The 24,279-nt window shown below is 36.2% G+C and overlaps 1 protein-coding gene across 1 annotated transcript in view; it reads left to right on the forward strand.

Annotated features, from left to right (window-relative positions):
- Positions 1 to 22,457, forward strand: part of SLC39A12 (solute carrier family 39 member 12) — a 40,182-nt gene extending 17,725 nt beyond the window's left edge. The window contains exons 7-15 of the mRNA XM_042888564.1: positions 1,365 to 1,564; positions 5,222 to 5,393; positions 8,043 to 8,215; positions 9,413 to 9,565; positions 10,703 to 10,813; positions 13,224 to 13,287; positions 16,762 to 16,920; positions 18,553 to 18,740; positions 22,329 to 22,457. Of these exons, the coding sequence (XP_042744498.1) occupies positions 1,365 to 1,564; positions 5,222 to 5,393; positions 8,043 to 8,215; positions 9,413 to 9,565; positions 10,703 to 10,813; positions 13,224 to 13,287; positions 16,762 to 16,920; positions 18,553 to 18,740; positions 22,329 to 22,457 (1,349 nt within the window). The remainder of the gene's footprint in view (positions 1 to 1,364; positions 1,565 to 5,221; positions 5,394 to 8,042; positions 8,216 to 9,412; positions 9,566 to 10,702; positions 10,814 to 13,223; positions 13,288 to 16,761; positions 16,921 to 18,552; positions 18,741 to 22,328) is intronic.
- Positions 22,458 to 24,279: the final 1,822 nt, after the last annotated feature.

The raw sequence follows: 24,279 nt of genomic DNA on the forward strand, positions 1-24,279 counted from the left end.
ACAGAAGCAAATTATAAAATGTCTTAGATTGCACTTGCATAAACTGTCTTTGCAGCAAAACCGTTCCTTTAGAAGTGCCAGTGGAGATCTTGTCAGTTGACTCACAAGAAAGATGGAGATGGGCACAATGCTACTCAATAGCTTTGCATGTTAAAATCCAGACCCTAGTGAAGACAGTAGAAGGTCTTTCTTTATGGTTAGTGGAGATAGGACATCATTTAGAGAAAATGAAAAATATTCTTAACTATTTTGTTACAGTGTAAATGTATTTGAAACTTAATTTAATTAAATTGTCTCTTTAAATAAATTTAAATTCCTAAAAGGAACAGGAAGAAAAAAAGCAAGAATGTGAATTGCGGAAAAAATGAGAAATTAGAGTTGCCTACAGTTAGCAAATAAAGCTGTCTTCAGCTGTGTTCAGAGCTGTTTAAGAAAAAAAAAAAACACCTTAGCATAAGACTTTCTCAAAGATTTATTGTTAAGACTATACTATTAGCTTTTTCTAAATAACAGTACTAAAAAACAAAGGATCATCAGATGGAAACGTTGTTAATCTCATCAGTCCAAATTTCACTGAAATCAGTATGTATGTTCTTAATGTACAAACTCAGGTTTACCTAAACAATCAGTATGACTTTATCTTGAAAAGCACAGGAGTGAAGGGAGATGACCAGGCTGGAAAAAAAATGGAAGGGAAATGAAAGTGTGATAGAACATGCCCCCTTGTAAAATTCAGCATTTCTTTAGCAAGTACAACCATTGCACTCAGTTATGCCATGGGGTATGCATGCCCTGCCTTGTCTAGGACTTGGGCTGGGGCTCCTGGCTCCCTGCTGTCTACTTCAGTGCTGTGATTGGGCATGCTTCCAGATTAGCAACTTGACCAAACGAGACAGAAAATCTGCTGCCCTGTTTTCCATTTCAGAAGTACAAGGGGCAGTATGGCGTCCTCAGGGGTGTTTTCAGGGCACCCAATAAAACACCTTTCTCTCTGGAGTATCTTAATGCCTGTCCCCGGCAGGACAGTTCAAGAAATTATGAAAATATTTGGCAGTAATTCGTAGATAATTTTGATAGAGACCCATGTTTGAATGGAACATGAAATGCTTTTCAGTCACATCTCTTTTTCCCTGAAATTGTCACTGCCAGTGTGGTGCTGTAAAGGAGGAAATGCTGAGTATGTTGATGACTTAAAATACCGGAGCTGCTATGCTGAAACTACCTGCAGTACTGAACAGTGGAGAGAAAAATATTAAAAAGAGGAATTAATATTAAAATTGACAAAATTATTAAAAAATACTTTGAGTTTTGTCTAAATGTGTATTTTCCCATGGTAAAATTTCTGTTTTTTGATAAATAACCAGAATTGGAACAACTCCTCAACGTGCTTACAGCCAGAAAGTCCTGCACTGTAAATAGACAATTCCAAAGTTACAAAAGAAGATATTATGGTATGACAAGCATGGGTACTGGAGCCAGGAGCAGTCCAGTCAAAGCAAGCTATACAGAAGACTATCTGAAAGATTATTATAAAGATCGTGGGAGTAACACAGATTGGGATCAGGTAAATCTATTTTTGTTTTTATATTATTATATAGTATTAGTCACAGTATTAAGTGTTATTAAATAAAGCTTATTGGACAGGGTTTCATTATGGGTGGTGTTATCTTAGTCCTAAGTATTAAACACTAAGGAATTGTTGTTTATCACAGTGATTAAAATGGTAACTGAGCTTCTTCCTTTAGACTGAAGGACATTCCTCAGACTAAAGGGCGAATTTCTTTTAATTTTTAATGTATCTATTTAAAATACATGCTTCAATTACTGTTTCTATTGTTTTTAGTACTTTATACTTCAACTTAGTACAAAGACAGTGGTTCTTTTTCCTGTAGTTGTGCAACTGACTTTTGCTGAGTGATGCGAAACTGAGATGAACGGCATTTGTTTAAATGCCATTCTGATAGATTTGCATAATTTTATTTGTATCTGGTATGCAAATCCTTTCAATATGGTTATCTCATTCCAAGTGTCCACAAAACAGAATCATGCTGATGAGCTGACGCGAGGCATTTAATGGAATCTCAAAATAACTTTAAATGAAAGTCACTTTAAGTGTATTCCATATTAACTTTAAATTATGAATATCAGAAATCGGCAGTGATAGTAGGCATACAAGATGCAAAAGCATTCTCCAGCAATACAAACAATAGATAACACTCAAGTTCAGATTCCTTGAACTTGTGAGCCTGACTGTAAATCAAATGAAGAGTGCACAGGAGTGTTTTCTGAAGTGTTTTAGTGGGTCAAACTGAGGGCCAAATATTTTGTATGGATGCTGAAAAATCATGAAGAAAAATCTGGAGAGAAGAGAATTTATCTTCTTTGATTCTTAACCTCTCTTATTTGTTCCATTCCTCTTCTACTTGCATCTATTTTCTTTGTCATATTTTTCCATTGGAAGGCTTTGTGTTTCAGTGTTGTTGCTAATTTTGTCTCCCGCTTTCTGCACAAATCTGTGCTTCATGAGTAACAGATACTGCCACAGATGAAGCACTGACTGGTTTACAGCTTGTTTGCTAACTAGATTTAAACCTGTAATTTGATTTTTTTTTTTTTTTTTTTTTTGAAACATCATTGCAGAAAAAAAGGTCACTGCTTTCTAAGTCATTGTATCTATGATCTTAAAAATGCATATAAAACAAGCAGTGGAAGATCTAATAAGAATAATATTAACTTCAATTTAATTTTATTACTATATCTGCAGATTCTTTTATGATTCCTCATTAAAGAAATATGTATTTGCGTACTAACATGATCAATTCATCCAAACATCCAGTTTTTCATATGATAATATGCAAATTTTATTTTTATCATTCTATAGGAGTACATACGTAATTACATCATTAGTGTGGAAGTTTAGTAGTCTGGCTCCCTAATTAAACAACTTAAAAGGCAAGGTCTTGTCACTGGACAAGGTGCAGGTCTTCATACCCTCAAGAACATTTTAGTAAGTGAGTGTTACAAATTATTTGTGTGTGGAGTATTTATTTTCTAGGTAAGATCTTGCTTTTTCTTTCAAAATTCCTTGTTAAATCTCAGGAAAAGGTAGGTTCATGGGCGCCCTCTAAATTCCTTCTCAAAACATCCCAGTTAGATCAGGTTCCACAGGGCCATGTCAATCTGAATTCTAAATTTCTCCAAGGATGGAGATGATGCTGTCTTTCTGGGAAACTTGTACCACTACTCTATTGCCTTATTTGGTGACTGTTTTATTATAAATAATTGGATTATCACCTGCTGCAACTACTTCCTATCTTCACTTACCCTTTTGCTGTACATCTCTGAAAAGGCTCAGTCTCCACCTACCTAATGGAGTGAGGGGAAGATGATGTAGTACCTTACATGCCTTGTCTTCTCCAAACAAAGCAATGCAGGTTCCTCAGCCACTCCTTGCTTCTGCTCCTAGCTATCTTGGTCACCTTCAAACTTCTCGTACATGCCGTGTATTTCTCGTATTGCTGGTTTTTAATCTGGATACAGTATGCTGAGCAGATGGCAGTAATCATTCTCCATTACGGCCACTGGTTCTGCTCTTGCTGATAGAGCCCAGTGTGCAGTGAGCCTTCACTGCCAGCAGGGCCCACTGGTGGCTCGTTCACATTGCCTGTCAGGACCCCGAGGGCTTTTCTGTTAAGATACCTCCCAGTTGCTTTCCCTCGACCTTAATTGTTGTATGGGGTTATTCTGTTTGAGGTGCAATAAGTTATCTTCACTAATCTTCAAGAATGATTTGTCAGCCTATTCCACTGGCTTGTGAGGATCCCTCTGAACGGCACCCAATACTGTCAGTGTATCTATCATTTTTGTCTCAGCTGGATTTCGCAACTGATTGATGCACTCTGTTCCAGCACTGAGGCCACTGATGAGGCATTAAATAATACCACTGAGTACTGACCACTGAGGAGTGCTACTCAGAACCAGCTATGACCTGGACTTCCTGCTGTTGATACAACTCATTGGTTTTGCACAATTTTTGCTAAATAACTCCAGAGCACAAACATAAGGTCTTCTCTACTTTGAATTTTCTTGCTGCTGTCCTTCCACTTGAAGGTGGAACTGATGAGATTCAGACAGTAAGATCACCCATTACTCTGAACACCTGAGCGTGATATTCAGATTCAGTGTATTGGTGCTCAATTCATCCCATTTCTCAGAGGGATACAAGGCATATTTCACTTTACTAATGAATGAATGGATGCAGGAAGACTTCTCTTTTTAATTAGGTTATTTAAAAGTGAGGTCAATAACAACTTTTAAAAAATTATTTAAATACTGCTTTTCCCTTGAAAGAAACCCAACCAATTTACAATTTCAGTGAATAGAAAAGCAATATTCAGGAGTTCCTCAATTTTCAGTTGCAGACTATTTTAAATGACAGAAACAAAATATTTAACTTTAAATTGAAATCCAGAAAATTAGATGGGATTAGGAAATTAAGGTTATTCCTGAAAGGGAAGTTTTTGGTACAAATTTTGTCTTTTTAAAAGGTTTTGCAGAAATTCCCACTGGAGCAGTCTTGGTGCTGAATGATTATATCTTAACCAGAAGTTCCACCTTGGAGATGAAAGAAAGTTCTTCATGAAATTTTTCAAAACATATTTTCCTCTTTTGAAAAGGAGACTTTATAACAGAAAGTATTTGAAACTCTCATGTACCTCTAGAAATACAACTACTAAGTAGTCTTTAAACCAAATCTAGACTACGTAACAGCTGGCATGCTGACCTTGAAGTGATGGCATTGTTAAAAGAATTTGAACACAAACTCTGAAGATATAACCATGAAGCACAAGGACAACCTTCAGTACTGCCTTGATACAAAGCTGTATTAGATTAACAGCAAGCACATACATACATAACAAGCAAGACTTGTTAGCACATAAGATAATAAAGCATCAAGAGGTACTGTCATGTCAGACCCTCAGATGGTATTAACAGAGATCTAATATTTCTGAAATATTTACTAATATTAAGTTTCAGTGAAAAAAAAAAAAAATACGATTAATTGAAGTAATTGAAATAATATAACCAAAACAGTGTATATGGGAAACAAGTTTCTCTACTTTGCATAACCATCTGTTCTCCTAAGATTACAGATTACATCCTGGCATAAAATGTGGATGCATGCAATGTACTCAGTAATTTTGTATATATTTCTACATAGGTTTGTTTCTCTGCTGATGAACTTGTGAACATATTTTTAAAAAATAGTTCTTCATCCATTTCCAAGGAGCACTTCAAGCAAATGAGTCCAGCAATTGTTCAGCAACTATTAAGTTGTTCATGTCAGCTTCCTGAATCCAAGCAGACAAAACTTCCACCAACAACTTTGGAAAGTGAGTTATGTTGTTGTTATCAGTGTAGTATTGCTTCAAATCAGGTGAGGAGGTGCGGGGCTTCTGGAGAAATTTCATTCGCAAGTAACCTTAAACCAATCAGGATGAGACTTGTGCTCTCTGTAATTTTCTGTGCTGCGTGACTTTGTAGCATGCATGTCAGATAATAGCATTGTATTGGGCAGTGGAGGGAATTCAATGGTTTTGATGTTACATTAGAAAGAATTCTTGTTCAATATATGTTTTTTTCCCCATTTCTTAGAGAAGTGCCTACTGTAGCCAGCAGGTGAGCTGCAGTGGGCCCTCAATAGGGGATTGCTGGGCAAAAATTTTACAAAATTTCTGCAAGGTTTATACTGAAGTCATTACACAGGTTTTATATATAGCCTCAACACTATGTTAGCTGTCAATTTTTTTTATACTGTGATGTGGCAAATGTTTAATACAGATAAATTCTGTGAACGTTGCTGATTTTTCGTGCTGTGTTATTTTACAGCAGAGGAACTTTGGGCATATTATTGTGAAAAGAAAAACTAACAAAACCAATTGTATGGGAAGCAGAAGTTGTGTGATGGAGCGGGAACAAGGGCTGAGTCAGAGTATAATTAGACAGCTTACTTCCATTTGCAGTTATAGTCTTCACATGCTACTACTTCCAGGCATATCTGCGCAACCACTTTTGCTGATGCAGCTTCTTCTCTCACCACTCCCTAGTCCACCATCAGAAATAAAAAAAAAAAAATTGAGCTAAGGGCTTCTTAATATGTTTCTGGTGTTTGGTTTTTGTTTTTTTGGGTTTTTTTTTTTTTTTTTTTTTTTTTTTTTCTATAAATAATCACCTTTCTGGGAAATGTTTAGAACCATAGATGTGCTGGTATATGACAGGAAGTGTTAATTTCTGGCAGGGGGTTTGGGAGCAAGGAATGGGCAACACAGAATAAGCATCTGACAATAATCACTTGCACCTAGAGCATCTCTTTTGGTGCTCTTGGAAAAACTTGGCAGGCTGAAAATCAGCACCTTCAAAGCCTTTATCCTAACATCTCCATTGCTAGCTCTAGTTGTTTAGATCCATTAGGAACTTGTAAGTTTTTCTTACATCCTAGCTGGCCGACATTCTTTCTGGAATAGATCTTTCAGTCTCTAAACTATGTCTGTTCTTTGAGCTAGATACGTTAGTCAGTTTGTGGGAATAAGCAGAAATATGATTCCACAGTGTGCAGATTAATTGAACTATGAGCATAAATTAAAATACATGAGAAAAGAAATTCAAAGAATTGAAACACGTTAGAGGACCTTCACGGTTATCGCAATAATAGTTACAGGATGAAGAAATGTACAGAGTATGGGGAATTATTAAAGCTCCCAAAGAGGTAACAGTCCTTTCTTATGTTTCTTTTCGTTATCTGAATATTTAATTCTTTTATCTTTAATTCTTTTATCTTTTCTATGTTATGGTGATATGCTCATTTTTTCAGGTAGGAAATTGAGGGACCAAGAAAAAGGAACTTACCCAGGTCATGTACAAAGTTCATGGTAGTTTCTATGTTCTAGAATTTTCCAACTCCAATACTGTCAGACTGATTGCTGACATTTTAATGATCGCAGAAATGTTTACATCTGTGTAAATGAGGAAAAACTGATCTATTCAAACACAAAGGGGAAGGAGCCAGAGCCCTCTGTGCAGCTTCTTCCCCATACTTGTTTGGGAAAGGTTTCCATGAGCAGAGGGACACTTTTGCTGGCTTGACACAGACAAGCAATGGACTTCATGTTTGACCTACATCTGACCTGAGCACAGGCTCATTAATTTTATTCTTAGTTCTATTTTACTGACAGACTGTGCTGTTTTGGATAAGCCATCAGGGTCTGACCTTCCTTGAGTATCTACTATAACCTATTGGATGTGCAGTCTGTGGGATTTACTGTTTAATTTTATGAGGTGCTGAGCTATTAAAGTGTGAAACATTAAGTGATACTTTTGAATATTTTGGCATTAGTTCCTTTACGTCTGTTTTTCATCAGTGTTTTACCTCCATCATAAGACTTTCATACAGGTTAATCAGGATTCATGCTGTGCAAGAGGCTTGAAACAAAAGTAGTGTATTAGAGAAGAATCATAAGAGTAACCTTCCAAAAATCCCAATAACTTGGGAAAAATAAGTCACTGGACCTGGTGTGATGACTGAAGGAACGTATGCCCGCACTACACTTGTAAACAGCATTTGAACTAATAGACTTATGTCTAGATCCTAAACTAAATGCCTGCATTCATTTGAAGCTTTAAGCCTTGCTCTCTTTACTGGTTTGGTTAATTATGTGGTGTTGACTGTAAAAATACACAGGTGATGACATAAAGAAACAAGCGCAAACCTGTTAAGACAGGGAACAAATGCAGACCAGCATTCACTGTGCTGCTCTGAGCATCTTTAATCGGCACAGTTATGTTCTACTCAGCACTTTAAGGCCTGAAACTTGAAGGTATTAGACTGTATTAACTGTAGAGCCTGAAAAAAAATGATTATTTAGGCTTTCAACTCTGTCATAGCCTCAAAAACAAATATGAAACAAAGACTCAAATGCAAACAAATGGAGATACTTGAATGGTTAAAAGTACTGTTGTTTTACTTTGTTTCTTTTCCCCTACAGAATATGGTTACAGCACTGTTGCAGTTTTACTTATTACTGTTGGATCTATGTTTGGTACATCCCTAATTTTATTTAACTCCTGTCAAGAAATCTATACGCTCATTTTACAGCTGTTTGTTGGTTTGGCAGTCGGGACCCTTTCTGGCGACGCATTGCTACACCTTATTCCTCAGGTGGGTAATACACATTTCAATGTTGCAAAGATCTTAGCACTTGCACATGCACTGACACACAGGAAAGTTTCATTCAAACCTGGCTAATATTAATATTTTAACAAATAAAGCTTCCCATGAATCTGTGTATCAACTACTTACCATTCCAAATACATCTATGCTTTGAAGTCCAGAGAGAGATTCCAAGGACTAGGAAGCAGAATTGAATGAATGATTAATTCAGAAAAAAATGTGTACCCATGTCAATAAAAACTTTTCAGAAAATCCACTAGTCCAACCCACAAGAACCTGCAAGGCAGATTCTTCAGATGCTTTCATGAGGCAGATTCTATAACAGATTGTAGGAAAATTTGTTCAAACGATCTATAAGACATCAATAATTCCCTTCATAAGTATATCTTGTAGATCCTGAAGCTCTCAACCAAATTAGTACTACTGCCCTGAACAGCATGAGTGGTACTATTTCTTCCAAAATTCGCAAAATCAATTTTAAGAACATGCAGCATGTAAAACACAAACAAATTTTCCATAATGTTACCACTTATTTTTGACTGAGTTTCCTCTCATATGGAGCAAGTGTTACAAGGAGATTTCTACTACTCGTTAAAAGAGTTTCATACCTTTATGAATGATTCTAGTTGGAATGTTTTTTGTACTGAATGCATTTGCTGGAATTGGAACTGGAAAAGTAGTTAAAGACCGCTCTCAGTGAGTATCAGACAAATACCTTCCTTTAATGAACGTATTTAAAATATTCTTCACTATTTTTAAGCGATGCATCCAGAAAGTTCTTCAGTTCCTTTTTTCTGAAGGGAAGCAAAGTAAGGCTGCTGTTCTCCTCTCCTGGGGAAAACGGGAAGCATTTGACAGCAGAAAGCCTTCCATGTTATTTTCAGTTTGAAGTTTAAATCAGAAGATGACAGAAGCAACTTCTTAGACTATAAAAATCTATATATTTCAAAAATATATCCTCTGAAAATGCATAAAGGACAATTTCATGTAACTCTCTTGAAACAATGCAGCTTTGAACAGTGAGAGATGTCATCCATCTACTCTGTTGACTAGCTCAAAATACAATTTAAATTGAAAGAGGTGGCAAAAGAAAATCTTGAAAACAAATCAAATGAAAATATGATAAATTGCTCCAGCCACGATTAAAATATTGGCACTTAAATTTTTTACTTCATCTCTTTTTAGACTCTTGGTTTACATAAACATGAAGCACAAGAGGTAGAACATTTCTATGAAGGAAAAGAATACATTTGGAAACTTTTGGGAATAATTGGAGGGATTCATGGATTTTTTCTGATTGAAAAATGTTTCTTTCTTTTGGTAACACCACACGAACAGGTAAAGTTTTGTATGTTTTATCCTTCTAAAGAATCTCTTCCATTTAGAGGTGTTGCAGTGCACAAGTTTTTAAAATAACTATGGAAGTAGTTATCGCTTGTGTGACTGAAACTTGGACAGTTGCTTTCTAAACTGCTCCTATCAGACTGACTTTTGATTTCTATTTCTCTTTGCTTCATAGATTTATATGTGCCATGACTGTGCTCCCTATATTTGTAGCTCAGAAAAGGAAAAAAAAACAGTTAATTGAATTTATTTTCTAAGTATATTAGGAGTGGTGCAGGTGAAAGGCTTTTGTCCATATGATATAATAATTATAGTCATTTACTCCAGGCACAGTTTGAAGAGATGGAAGACACAGATGAAAGCACAATATATTTTGAAGGATGGTATCTTAAAATTCCCAAATGACTCCTATCCCAAAGTTTTTGAGAATCTAATATAAATTTTGTGGTCAGTAGTACCCAAAATTAATAATATCTCCCTTCTCAGTTCCATGCTTATGGTAATTCTGCTGTCTTATCTCAGTGCACTTGATGCCTGAAAATATGACTACGTATGAGGATATAATGTAACAGTGTGAAAGCTCGTTAAGTTTCTCAGCATGAGAGGCTATTTTAATGTCCCTTAAGACACAGTAAGCTTAGCTTTTTGTTTTTTGCAGAGAGTATTTAATGACTGGCCTGATTTAGATAGTTAGTACTAGGTCCCTGTTTCCTATCTTTGAGTCAGCCATAAGAATATTATGTGAAATTAATGGAATGAGACTATTTTGATTATAATGATATTTAGTTTGGTTAAAAAAAAAAAAAAAAAAAGTTGTCACTAATGTTGCATCCTCAGAGAGAAGAGCATTACCATCATCTCACAATTAAAAAAAAAAAAAAAGTTTTAAAATGTTTAAACAATTTTTCATCTTCAGCTTCAAAACAATGTATATTTCCACAAGCAAATATGATCACTCATGATGTATTTGATTCAATTTTCGAGGTTTTTTTAACCAGATAAACATTAAGAGATGTTGATGTTAACCAATAAATACAATTTTTGTAAATGCTGAACTTTCTCAAAAGTTTGAGAAAGACTGCATCTGTGTTCCTTGGGTTTAAGAACTAATTGCAAAGCATCTTCATTCAGCAGGGCCTTTCTTTAGTTAATGGGCACTGGGAACATTCCCATGATCTTCCAATGGAATCTGAATTAAATGAACATTCAGGCAGAGACAAATCTACTTCAACCATACAGTTGGTAGGTTACCAATACGAATTACTTCCCTGATTTTTTTTTTTTATATTCTTCTTTCTTTGTTCCTCAAAAATGAACCAAATTAATATAATAAATCAGTACTATTTTTCAGACTTCATTGATTTTTTTCCTTTATTATATGACATGATTGTCAGGAATCCATAGATTTTGAAGCTTACAATAAGGTTTTACAGAGATAATTCAAACACAAATTTTTCTAATGACTTCTCTTAAGTATGTACCAGACTGATATAACTACACATACTTACCTACTGATGAGAAAACTTTTGAAGATTTCCTTCCTCTCTTCTTTTTAAAATTGTATTAAATGTGAGGGCAGACTCTCCCATAGGAAGACTTCAGGATGTTCTACAGTGAGAGTTAAAGACTAAACAGAGGAAATCTTGGTCCTTTCTTGGGCATTTTTTCACAAATTTGGAAAGTAATACAACCAAGTTGGGTATCAGAGAGCAGTGCTTACCTGTAAGAAATTATGTAATTTCCTGTCCATCTGTAAGTAAATTCACTCACTACTTCTAACCCATTTTCTCCTTTTCCAAGCAATTTCTTCACCTTATACGGAATACTTAGATATCTGTGTTCCTGGTAATTTAAATCAGAGACCTTCCGTAACGTGAATTCCATTTTAACAAGCAGCTGTGATAGATAAGAGTCTCATGAGCCACTGCTTTTCTCTGAAGCACAGTTGAGAAACTGTCACTTGAATGCAAAGCAAGCAGCCTGCTGAAGAATGTTTACTAATTTGTGAGTCATACCATAGCTTCCTGTTTATGGTTATGAACAATCTAGTCCTTCCTTTCAGCTGCAAGATCACAATAAAGTTATGTATATCACACAAACTACCCTGACTTAGCTAGTTTGTACAAGAGCAGCCAATTTTTCAGAGTCATGTGAGTAATAGTAAGAAAAACACTGGTTGACTAAGAAAAGCTTATAAATCCTTCAGGTCAATGATTAGTCCTGCAGTTTTGACTCAGAGTTCAAAGAAGTGGCATGTGAATAAATATAATAAGAGAAGTGAAACAATTACTGGAATTCATATGGCTGGCTTCAATCATGGGAATTAAGGAGTTTTATTTTTCCTTTAAAATGTAGAATTTAAAAACCAAATCCTTTCCTTTTGCTCCTCTTGCCTCCACAGCACAAATCCCACACTACAACCAAGCTAATACCAGCCAAGAAACATATCCTGTTTTGCAGCCAATACATCTCTCTGCTATAGTTTTTCAGAGGTGGATGCTGCCTCTAACAAAGCACTCTTCTGGGCTGCTGTTGACTCTTCACTGGCTGCCATAATAGCTTTAACATGTGTTTTATGCTTTGTTTGGACAACAAAACAAAAAAAAAATAGTGATTAGTAATTCAACTTTTCTAGTTTCAAACAAATATGGGTTTTGGCATATTTCATTCTTTCATAAATCCCTGATTTCTCTAGTCAGAAAGAAGAGTCCCAGGAAGCATGAGGGTCAGACAGAGACATTCCTCACCTTCTCCCTTCTCTTCCCACAATTGCAGTTTCTGTAATTAAAGGCTGGGACTGATGCACCAGATTAACTGTCTGGGGAAAGGACAAAGCTGCTGTATCTTTCTTTACTTCTTCACTAAGGGTAAAGTTCACAGTAGAGCATGCTCATGAGCTATTATGGCTGGCCAGAGATGCCTCATGATGATAAAGCCCCAGTGAAAGGCCAAGAGGCAGGGCACTGGGGTCTGTTCATCCTGAAGAACAAAAAAACTTTTTTCCTATTTCCTGAAGACTGTTTCAGTAGCTCTGATGGAACAGTTTTTGTTCCGAGTGTAAGTGAAATACATCCAATGGGTTACATTTTAATAATTGCACATACTGCATTTTTTCTTTTAAGCAAGCAGCTTTACAAACAACAGGGAGAGTAAGGGAGAACTCCGCTACAGTGCTTGTGAGACCTGTGATCCTATTTTTCAGTCTTGGAACACCGAGGAGCCTGGTATATGCGCATTTTCCTTGGAAATTCTCTATCCAGCAGGAAACTACAATTGTATTTCTATTACAAACTTGAAAGATAAAATTTGAATTATGATGTCCTTTGTAGTAGTTCTACATTTGGCTCAGATGTTTGTGCATTCAAGCAGAAGCATGATTTTTTGGGGGGATTACAGAACTACAAAAATTTTGGTGTAGTTTATACTTAATTTCTTCTACAGTATCCATCACACTGCCAGCACTCAATATATAATCTGAATGATATCTATGGAAATAGCAGCAATCTTTATTTCAAACTATATTTATTCCTATATATTATATATATAATTCCTATATATATTCCTATATTTATAGCAACAGCGGGAAAAGCTGTTTAACATTGCTCTATTATCTTTCCTTTAACATTGCTCTCTTATCTTTCCTTTCAATTAGAGAAGCCCAGAAGATTCTGAGTCGTCTGAAGTTCCTCCAGGCAACAAAGTGATCAGCACAAAAAGTTAGTATCAATAAAAAGTCCAGACAAGCAATAGGAAAAGTTTTAAGACCTAAGATGGAATAGAAAGTGTGAAGCTGGCTTAGCTCTGTGTTTGCTGTGTGCTACAGCACCACATCTGATGGTGCTTGGATACATAATTAAATCACTGCTTAAAGACCTTTACAACTGCCAACCCTGTAATTGTGAAGTTCATTAATCTTATGGTGTCTACGCTTTAGTGTTTGTTTATTCACTGTTGCAAGCTATTTTTTTCTGAATCCCTTGCTTCAAAAGAAACATTCAAAATTTAATATGAAACAGATTTTTATAATTGTAAACTTCGCTGGGGCCTTTATTCTGAAGGTAGTGAAATAACTGTATTTTGTTCTTTTTTTGGCTCATTACGTTAGTGTAATTCTGCTTCCTTCTTCTCTTACATGGTAAAGCAATAGCTCCTTTGAACTAGAAATGATTTATTACATGTATGGAATTCTGCACTCAGGATGGCTCTCAGTTTTAGGATAAACTGTTTTCTTCAGAAAGCACTGAAGTAATTCTTGTCTTCTCTGTTTCAATGCTGTTTACTCCATAAAGCTCTGACTGTACTTGTGTAACCTTTTTGAATTTAGTGGTGTTGAAGTCATTTGACTGAGAGAAAAAATTTAAATCAATTTATTTACTATACTCAACCTTCTTTTTTATTATCTCAAATCTCATGTCATGAGTTGCTTTGTTAAACAATTGCATTATCTTCTAGGTTTTTAGTATTCTTCTCTGTTCCTGTGGACTTCATTTCCATTTGAAAACTGGATTTCCATTTTTTTCAATGTCGCCTATCCAACAGTACACAATCCAGTGCCAGTTTTAGTGAAACTGTCTAGTCTATCTCTAGATGTTTCCATTCTGTTCAGGCATAACTCCCTGCTAGGCAGAAACAGATTCCTGGTGATCTCAGTGTTATTAGTTGCCAACGGCTTAAAACAAAATTTGGTGTACTTTCTGATTAATATTCTTTGCTTCCATTTCTTCCTCGCAGTTCAGTTTTACTTTTATATTAGGAACCAGTATGTGAAACTACTGTAGGGAAGGGAAGTTGCTCTGTGGGCTTCTTGGTGGTGGTGGCAGTTTGGTTTGGCTTTTTTTTCATGAGAATACCTATTTTCAAAGCTTCTCTCATAATAGCTTTTTTTTTTCAAGGAGCTCAAAGCATAAACATGCTGAGCTCAATATTAATTCCATCCTCAAACGGAATGGAATCTGACACCATAAGACAGAAGCTTAACACCTCCAGAAAAGCATTTCGGGTAATACTGTGAGAGGAGGCAGCCCCTTAGACAGCCAGTGAGTAACTCAGAAGCAAGGTGCTACTGGAAGAAAAAAGACCTCTCCACTGGCCATCTCCTTCTCATATATCCACTCTCATTCTACCAACATCTTAAAAGATAAAACAGTAGCGTTTTTTCTTTTGTAGATAATTTTTTCCTTTAAACTTGTATTCAAAGCTCAAAAAACTTGATCTCTGGTGAGAGTCTTGCACCTGTTATCTTTATAAGGAAATTTATGGAATAATATTTGCTATGAGTATCAATCTCCTTATTTCAGCAGATAATCCCCCCCTTTATTTTGATGATTTTGTTGAAGAACAGGAGGCTCTTTAGAAATTGTTGTGTCAGTTTGATAGTTAAGTTACAGTTGCAGCAGTGTACTGCAGCGAGACAATTGCTTGTAACTAAGGTGCTCTAAAACTGGCTAAAAGCAAAGAAATCATTCTGATTTGTTTATATATGCATCTTCTTAGCTTTCAGTCGAGTAAGTTCATGATGTTTACATTTGCAATTTCTCCATTATGTTAACCTGACTCCTATGTTATATTATTAAGAACACACTGAAATGAGTTCCAGCAATTATACTAAGTCTTTTTCAACAGTCAGCTCCTTGCATAAAACAGACTAATAATGTCTCAGGGCAGTCCCTCATTTCATCCTCACCACTCCTTTTTACCAGTCACAACCTTAATGTAGTGCAGCAATCTATTATTTCTATGTAACTCATGCTCTGCACTATTGATTATAAACTGCACAGTGTTTAGAAAGGACTGTGCAAACTGGGGGCATCCATGTCTGGCTCTGGAAGCTGGCAGAGAAATCTAACAGGTCTGCCAATTGTTCTGAACCCGCAAAGCTTCCAGGCAACTGGAGAGGATTTTCTGAATACAGTTGTTAGGCTTTTATGTGTAATGTGTTGGCTTTTTTTAATAATAGCCTGAAAGCTTCAGTTCTAGACAGCTTTTATAAGGAAAACATCTCCCCCATTACTATAAAATGGTCACCTCTGGAACAGCATTACGAAGGTAAAACCTTGTGATAACAATATTCAGGAAGTTCTGCACAGCCCCAGACTGTCACGTTATGTTTGTGTGGGGTCAGAAACACTTGGGGAAAACATATATTGCTCAGGGCCCAAATCATGACCTCACTTCTCCAGGCATAAATACAACTCCTTGCAAAGCGAACTGTCCATTTGGCATAGAGGGAAGGTGGATGATATCCTGGGAGGACTTGGAAGGTTCTGCTGGCAAGATTTTGGATAAAATGGATTGTGGATTAACTTCAGAGAGCCTACAAAATTTGTTTCAAAGCCTAGACATTGAGCCTAAATACTGGGCTCACTGCTACTCAAAGAGAGTAAATCCCTCCCATGAGTCCACTCATCTGGGCTACAGGCTAGATTATGTCCAATTTTCTGCCTTGATATCAACACTTGTATCGCATCCAGTGCTTCTCTTCTCATGTCAAAAAGCCTTGCTAAATGTCCCAAGCATCAAATGTGCTGCTCACACTAAGTTCACTGAGTGGAATGGGATGAAAAAAGAGCTGCCTGCATCCATGAGTAGACAGGAGTACTATGAGCATAACTGCTATTAATTGATTGGAACAAAAGCTGGAAATGATGCTATAGCACTGCACTAATTGTGGTACTCTGGGGCTTATTGGCTTTTAGCTCTTTCTCTCTGCTTAATGCAATCTCATAAAGAGCATACCCTGAAAATGTAACTCATTATTATTGTGATGCTTTACAGCATTAAAATGATCAGCTCCATTACACTACATATTTGACTTCATTGTAGCTGTACAATTCTGAGCATAATGATGTAAAAATTCCTTCCTTTTAAGGAAAAGAATATAGGGTGCAGGAAAATGAAAACTGCAAAAATTTCACCAACCAAAGCCAGGAAGGTACTTTCTGATATTTTAATCTCTGAGTGATTCTACAACCTGCTTTTTCATTTCAAGTATTTTGAAAGAAGTGCAATAATGGGGACAGAAGAGTTTAACACAATTGTCCTCTGATTTCTTTGACTTTCTGTTATATGTCAATTCTACAAAAACAAACATTTGTAAAGTAGCAAAAATGATAATATCTGTTTGTGTTTCAACTTCTGGGCATTTTTGTTACTTTTTTCTTTTTCTTTTTTTTTTTTTCTTTTTTTCCTAGATAACAGAATTAGCTTGTTAGCAATCATGGTTTTGGTGGGTGACAGTCTTCATAATTTTGCTGATGGCTTGGTAATTGGAGCAGCATTCTCATCCTCAACAGAAACAGGTGTGACAACGACTATTGCTATTTTATGCCATGAAATTCCTCATGAAATGGGTAAGAAATATATGTATATTCCTGACTGGCTTTGTAGTTACAGATTTTCCAAAGAATACTTTCCTGTACTATATTAGTGGGAACTGCTTATAACACCATCATTGATAGGGCGAGGAGAAATGGTTTCAAACTGAAGAAGGGGAGATTTAGATCAGGTATAAGGAAAAAGGTACCTGGTGAGGAAATAGAACAGGTTTCCCAGTGATGTGATGAATGTCCCATCCCTGGAGATGCTCAAGGTCAGCTCTGAGGGGAGGGGGCTCTGAGCACCTGATCAAGTGTAGGTGACCCTGTTCATGCAGGAGGGTTGGACCTGATGATCTTTAGATTCCCTTCCAACTCAAATGATTCCTTGATTCTATGATTAAAACCTGTTAAATGGATACATGCGGGATGAATATATGAAAAGGGTGTGTACTTCTCTGTTCCCTATAAAAAGAGAAGTGGAGATGTCTTCCCTGTATGACTGGCTGCCATCTCATCTCACTTCTTTGGTTGTAAATTCTATCAGGTCAGAGTAGCTCTTTATTCTCATGTTTATAAACGGAAGAAAACTGTAAACTGTGAGCAAGAGCCGTGTGTGTCAAATGGCATATCTGACACAATGGGCTATGAAAGAGTTTTAATATGCAGCAGAGCCATTTAACAATGTATTCTTCAGGGTACTCTAATTCCTGCTACTAATCAAGACTAACAAGATAATAAAGAAAGATATATGACCCATTTTACTAGCAGACAGGGCTGCAAGACAGCTCTATTGAAAAATTTTCCCGATTATCTCCTTCTTGTAAATCTTTCAGTATGGCTGAAGCTGTTCCTGGCATTGTGCTGATGAACATACGTATGCTGGCAAGTTCAAAATGGGAACTTTTGGATTCTGGTTTCATTTTATTTTTAAATGACTGGAGGTTTCAAGTGCTGTATCTGTAGAAAACTTCCCCTCAAAAAGTGGACGGGGAATTCTTGTAGAACTGTTAACTCATGTTTGTATAGCACAGAAACTATGAAAGTAGTGAACATCTAACTCCAAAGAGACTTTCTTAATTCTGATGCAGTGGTGTGGTGTCAAAGTGGTATTTCCAAATGTGTAGAGAGGAATTTTTAAAAACATTTGCTGTGGGCCTGTTAGGAAATCATTTATATTTTAGAAGAAAAAATCCATGATTGTTTGTTTTCTCATGTACAATTTACTAAAGTCAATTAGGTTTGAAATCAGTTGAATTAAACTAAAATGGAATTGGATGCGCATAGGTTTTTCTGTACAATACTGAAAGACCTGGTTGTAGATACACCCGTGATTTTTAACTGACAAATTCCCAATCAAGGAAGATCTATAAACTTGGGGAAAACATGTGACTTCCTTTTTGCATTTATCCAAGCTGTAAATGTCACAGAAAATTGAGAATTAACAGCAGTTACTCCTGTATACTCTGTGCTATCTTTAGGAACAGCTAAACAAATACAAGCTGTTTGGGGTGGTTGTTTTTCCGCACAAGATGAATACACAACCAGTTTTATAGAAATCTAAGGGCAATCTTCCATCCTTCACTGTTTCCTTTGTACATTTATTATGAAGAATCTTACAAACACGTTTAGCCATTAACCATTTTTTGTTGTATTTTCTCTATGCAGGAGATTTTGCAGTGCTACTGAGTACGGGCCTCCCCATGAAGATTGCAATTTTGATGAATTTTATAAGTGCACTAACGGCGTTCTTAGGGCTCTATATTGGCCTTTCTGTGTCAACAGATCCATGCATTCAAAACTGGATTTTTACTGTTACAGCTGGAATGTTCTTGTATTTATCTTTAGCAGAAATGGTGAGAAATTCTGCCTATTATTATACGTTCCTTCTAACAGCCACATCATAGATGAGTGTCAAATGAATGCAGGAGGATGATCTTGAAGGGAAAGGAATTTTGTAGGCATCTTAGGAAGAGCATGTCTTCTGCCCTGTATGTGAACGGAGCTTAGAAGAATGGTCTGGTTTTGTTTGGTGTCACTGTCACTATAGGTGTAATAGTAATGAAAGGGTGAAATAAAGCTGTAAAGAGGGTAACATACAAATAGGACACAGAGGACTTTTAGACAGGTTAACATTATCAATAGAAGAATTAGAGATAACTGAAAATAACATAAAGAAACATTTGAAAATGAATGACTTTTAAAAAATCTTGAGTAACTTGATAACATTTTTCTTTTTGCTCCTTTTTCTCTGTATATTCTTAATCCATTATTTCAACATGAATTTGCAGTTTCTGAGCTAAAATGTGAGATGTTTATCCTCTGCCCTCTCTGGCCTGCCTTTCTATCTCAGAGAGGTTTGCATGAGTTCCTAAGCAATTCAAAACCCATTAGATTGTCTCATAATTCCCATCAGTTTTCATACTCTTATTTCAATAGCAATGACCTAACTATAGGAAAAAAATGTGAAAACACATTAGAGAGGGAGAGAGAGGTCTAAGGACTGCGGAAGAATGTTATGGAGTCATAACTCATGAAGGTGCCTCAAGATGCATCATTTATTGAAGAGGTGGCTAAATGTACACTCATAACAACACAGAACTTAATTACCTTTCCAGCTTACTATAATTCACAGTGTCATGCTTTTTAGATAATGTATATTAATATAAAGTTGTTTGCAAGCTTCTGAGCAAAGACTGACCTTACTATGTCATTAGATCCAGAGGGGGAAAAAAGGAGTTTTCTCTCTATTATTATGAATTTTTACTGTGCTTTTCTTAAGCTTGACTGTCTCTGTTCTGTTAACTACCACTCCCCACCTGGTGCCTATGATATAATTTGCCAGGTTCAAGAGTAATATCCGAAACCTGATATGCCATGTCGTTATTATTACCTATTTAAAAATCTGCTTGTAGTCCTTGGCCTTAGACCTTGGGTGTATTTCAGTCCATTTTTTTCCTACTATAATAGAAGTAATATGAACATAAAATGCTCCCAAGAGCTTATGAGGGAGCTAACGAAGGACTGTGGATGTATCAGCTGTCTGGATCGAGGTGGTGAATAGCAGACAAGAACACTGTGTACCAAGCTGCATAGTTGCGTCTTGTTCTGACAGAGAAATTTGGAAGTTATGCTGCCTTCCTATTCAGTAGGCATGGTTTCAGTAACGTGGCTAAGGGCTTAGTCGTATTTTTCCTATAGCGCAGGATCAGAATCGATCAGTGATCAAACTCCTCTAGCAACACCATGTTTTTTACTTGTTCTTGACTCCATAACCACGATGTGAGTTGAAGAAGAGAGAAAGAGAAGAATCTTATATTTTTCTCATCTCCCTCTTATGAACGAGGTATTCCAGCCAGCTTTTCTCCGCTTTTGCCAAAAGAACTGACATTGGGTTTTCTGGAAGTGCAAGCACTGAATATCACAGGGAATCTATAGATCTGAAAAGTTTCAGGTGTTTGCATAGGCCATCTCAAAAGAAAATCTGCAGTGATTTATATTTTTTCAATTTTCAATTTCAATTTCAAGTTTTTCAGTTTTCTTCACAGGAGTAACTTCTATTCACTGTTGTGTTTCTCATTAAAAAACAGCAATTATCAGTGTTCCTGACAAAGGTGTACAAGTACCTAATAGTGTGCAAAGCTATAATTTTAAGAATCTGTTTTCTGAGCTTTCACATACACATCGTATTGGTTAAATATGGGACATGATGGAACAGTCACTGATTTTTGCTTTGGGGGAACACTGAGGGATAGGAGATGGAGGCTCACTGACAGGACAGCCCTGTGAGACTGCTGCACCAGTAGAATGTGCAAAATTATTTCTGTTCTTCTATATCTAAAAATGGTATTCTGGCCCATTTACAAGCATGGTAAACGAATTAATTAAAAACCTGGGGTGTAGGGCAAGGGATAAAATGATTTATAGCTTTCATCATTTTACCCAAGGAATTTTGCAAAATTTTATCTTCGTAGACATCAGGGAGGGCAGAAGGGAGGAGCATTTTGTCTTGTGACTGTATGCTCCAGTGAAATATTACATTGTAAATTGATGGCTTCAAGATATACATGTAAGTCAAAACCTGTAACATCATGGCTTTAGATGTTGTTTAACCAAAATTAAATCCCCTGAAAAGCAGCTTTTTATGAGCAATATAGAGAGATTTTTTTGTGCCTGACCTCTGCCTGGTTTTTATTTATATACCAAACAAAAAGCATATTCTGAACACTGATGTGCTGTCAGTTCAGATTTCGATTTACATCAGAAGTGTTTGCATTTCCTCCAGCTTAAATATCTATGATGATTGTTAGATATATATTAAATATAATAATACGAGTTTTTAAGATGTGAGTTTGTATTGTAATCTAAACCATTTTCCTGGCTGTTGCAACGATTTAGGACTTCTGAGTTTGCCTGTTACTTTAATGCAAACCTTTAAAGCAGAGGCAGACTTTTCACTATAAAGGCTTCATTTGGGCCCATATCAGCTTCCAGAGGAGATGCTGCCCATGGGAGGAGTCTGAGAGGGCGCAAGGGAAATGAATGAATTCATTCCAACACAGGCTATGAGTGGGGAAGGAAAGCAATACGATGGGAAGGTGTCTGGACAGATCACTACTTTTTTTTTTTTTTCCTTCAGATTTTATTTTGTTTTGAAGTTCACATGAAATAGACAAAATATTAAAAAGTGTTGTACCAGGCCATGCCTCTATTTCCAGAGGTGGACATGAAAATATTGGCAGTCATTAGTATCACTCCTGGTGTCAGTAAAACAAAATTGAGATCCTGAGCCTGAGGCATTATTTCCACAGAATCTATCAAGATGAATATTTTGTTTAAAACTTTGATAAAAGAGATCATGTAGGGTGGAAGGTCAGTGTGTAAGTAACTTTTAATATGATTATAAACAGCTGCTGCTGCTTTACTTGATTTAAAACTTTCAGAGATAATTATTAAAGGTTCCCCCCCCCCCCCCCCCCCCCCAAGAATATTAAATAGATTGTTTTCCACTTATGTGCTTACTAGACCCCAAGTAAGTAGGAGAGTTGCCAGTTATTTCAGTAGGAGCAGGATTGACCCTATATATAGTACAAAAACAAAATAACTCAAACTAGTTTATTCCCACAAAAGGGAATAACTAATTTTACTAAATAAGAATTTCCTTACAAACAGCTGCACAAAATTACTATTGACAAATTTTGGAATCTCATCCGTTCTTGCTGGTGCTAGTGGAAGAACAAAAACGGACAGAATTTTGTTAATCTTTTCACTGTCAAGATCCGTGTAGCTACAACGTACAGAACTTGCTACAGATTAGTAGTTGCATCCAGAAACCCAGTGTTATGAAAGCCTTTTTAAATGAAGTTTGTCTTGTTTTCCCATAAGACTTTTTCCCAGAGATGAATATATCTGGCTCTCATTCTGGTGTCTTATTCTTTTTTTAGCTTCCTGAAATGACTCATATTCAGACACGGCGACCCTGGTTGATGTTTCTTCTACAGAACCTTGGATTACTATTAGGCTGGCTTTGCCTCTTACTCTTGGCTATATATGAACAGAAAATTAAAATATAAGTTTTCTTTTGGAAATCTTGAAGTACCACTTATGACAGTGGATAGTTGTTCAGTTTTGTAATGTCTGCCATAGCAATATATAAATTAAGTTTTCAGGATTTTTATATCTGAACAGTAGATAACTATGCCAATTTATTAACTTACTGTTCAGACCTTGGATTTTTTCTTGTAAACGTAAATGTTTAGAAATATGTTTTATTTGTTACTGAGTTTCCCAGATTCCCATGCTCAAACTCACAGGAGCTTCTGATTAGTTTTTATTGAGACTGTTCTGGTTGAATGCTCTCAGTGATCACTGCCAGTCTGATAGAAGAAAAGAATAAAGCACATTTAAATGCAATAAAGTGGACTAACCATAGTTGAATAATTTGAAGCAGGAAACTTTATTGTCTCTTAGTGTAAGAAATAAATGTATTCATACAAAACTAAAAAGTATAACAAAACTAAACTGTTAAATTGCATGCAGCAATCTGTTTATAGTATCTGTCTTGTTCACTTTGCCAGCATAATGAACCTTGGTTGTGTTGCTGGTCCAGTGTAGCAGGTAAAAATGAAAAGTTCTTGATCTAGAAATATGGCTTCTTTCCCTCAACATCCCTTCCAGCTTTCTCAAATCAGGAGAATCTTCAAGCCAGATGTTGCTTTTAAGCCATCATTAATAAAAACCAGTAGTGCCTTCCAGCTGTGCCCTCTTAGAGACTGACTTCAACTCCTTCTAACCTGAGGGTTTTTTTTTGGTGTAATTAGACCTCTTGGTTTCAAGGGAATTCTGCCTAAGTTACAGATGACTCATTTAATTTCACATTGCAGAATCAACCCTGAAACTAATATAAAAATTCTGTTCTAATTCTGAGGTGCTGAGCAGCTTCCAGGAAGTACTGAGCAACATTCATCATTGTGATGTCTGTTACTTACACACTATGAATTACTGGCATAAGAAGCCCTCCCCTATCTAATTTGTTTTTATGTGAGAATTGAAACGAATTCCTTCTTCCTGCTCTGATGAACTGTGAAAATAGGGACAGCAAGTTACAGAACAAACATATTTTCTTTATGCGAGTAAATGCATCTTTTTCTTCCTTGTCTTAATCTGCCTTGAAAAAAGGCTCCATTGTGATACTGTATGTCTGTCTTACAATATGTTTACTTGACAGCTCCTACTGGAGGTACAATTATTTCTATATTACAGAGAAGATCATGTGTTATTATGGAGCACGGTCAGTTCTCAGAGAGATATGCTACTTTATCATCAAAATCTAAAATGAAAAATATTGTAAATGTTATGCAATAGCCTTGATTCATACAGCTGTGGATCCCTACTCATCAACAGGCTACCTTTGGAAAAATACTGAAGATAATTATGAAGGTTGTTATGCACCCATTTTCTGTGCCTGTTAGTTAAGAGAATCTGTAGCAAATACTCCAATGCACATCTAAGTGTATATTTACATACCTTAAAAACCTTGTCCTAAACAATTTATCCAAAGTCACACAGGAAGTTTCTAACTGACTGAGGAAATGAACCAATTTGTTTAAAGTCTCAAAGTAAAATACTAACCTGTTTTATGTAGGTGTGCAAATGTTATGACTGCTTTTTCTGTTGGTTTAACTTTGAAGGCTGCCTAGTCAGCTGACAAGCCTTAGCTTCTCTTTTCAAAGTTTACATTTTTCAGGAGTTTGTGCTTGTTTTTATGAAGGTAAGATTTTTTTAAAAGCAGTTTTCCAGTATTTCATCTGATTGTATTGGCACTGATTCAATGACCTTCAGCTGTGACAGTCAATTCAAGCAATAGCAGGACACCACTGGACGTAAGCAAAATCT

The sequence above is a fragment of the Lagopus leucura genome, unplaced genomic scaffold (assembly GCF_019238085.1).
Source record: "Lagopus leucura isolate 7727_CA_CO unplaced genomic scaffold, USGS_WTPT01 Super-Scaffold_100157, whole genome shotgun sequence".
Taxonomy (NCBI): domain Eukaryota; kingdom Metazoa; phylum Chordata; class Aves; order Galliformes; family Phasianidae; genus Lagopus; species Lagopus leucura.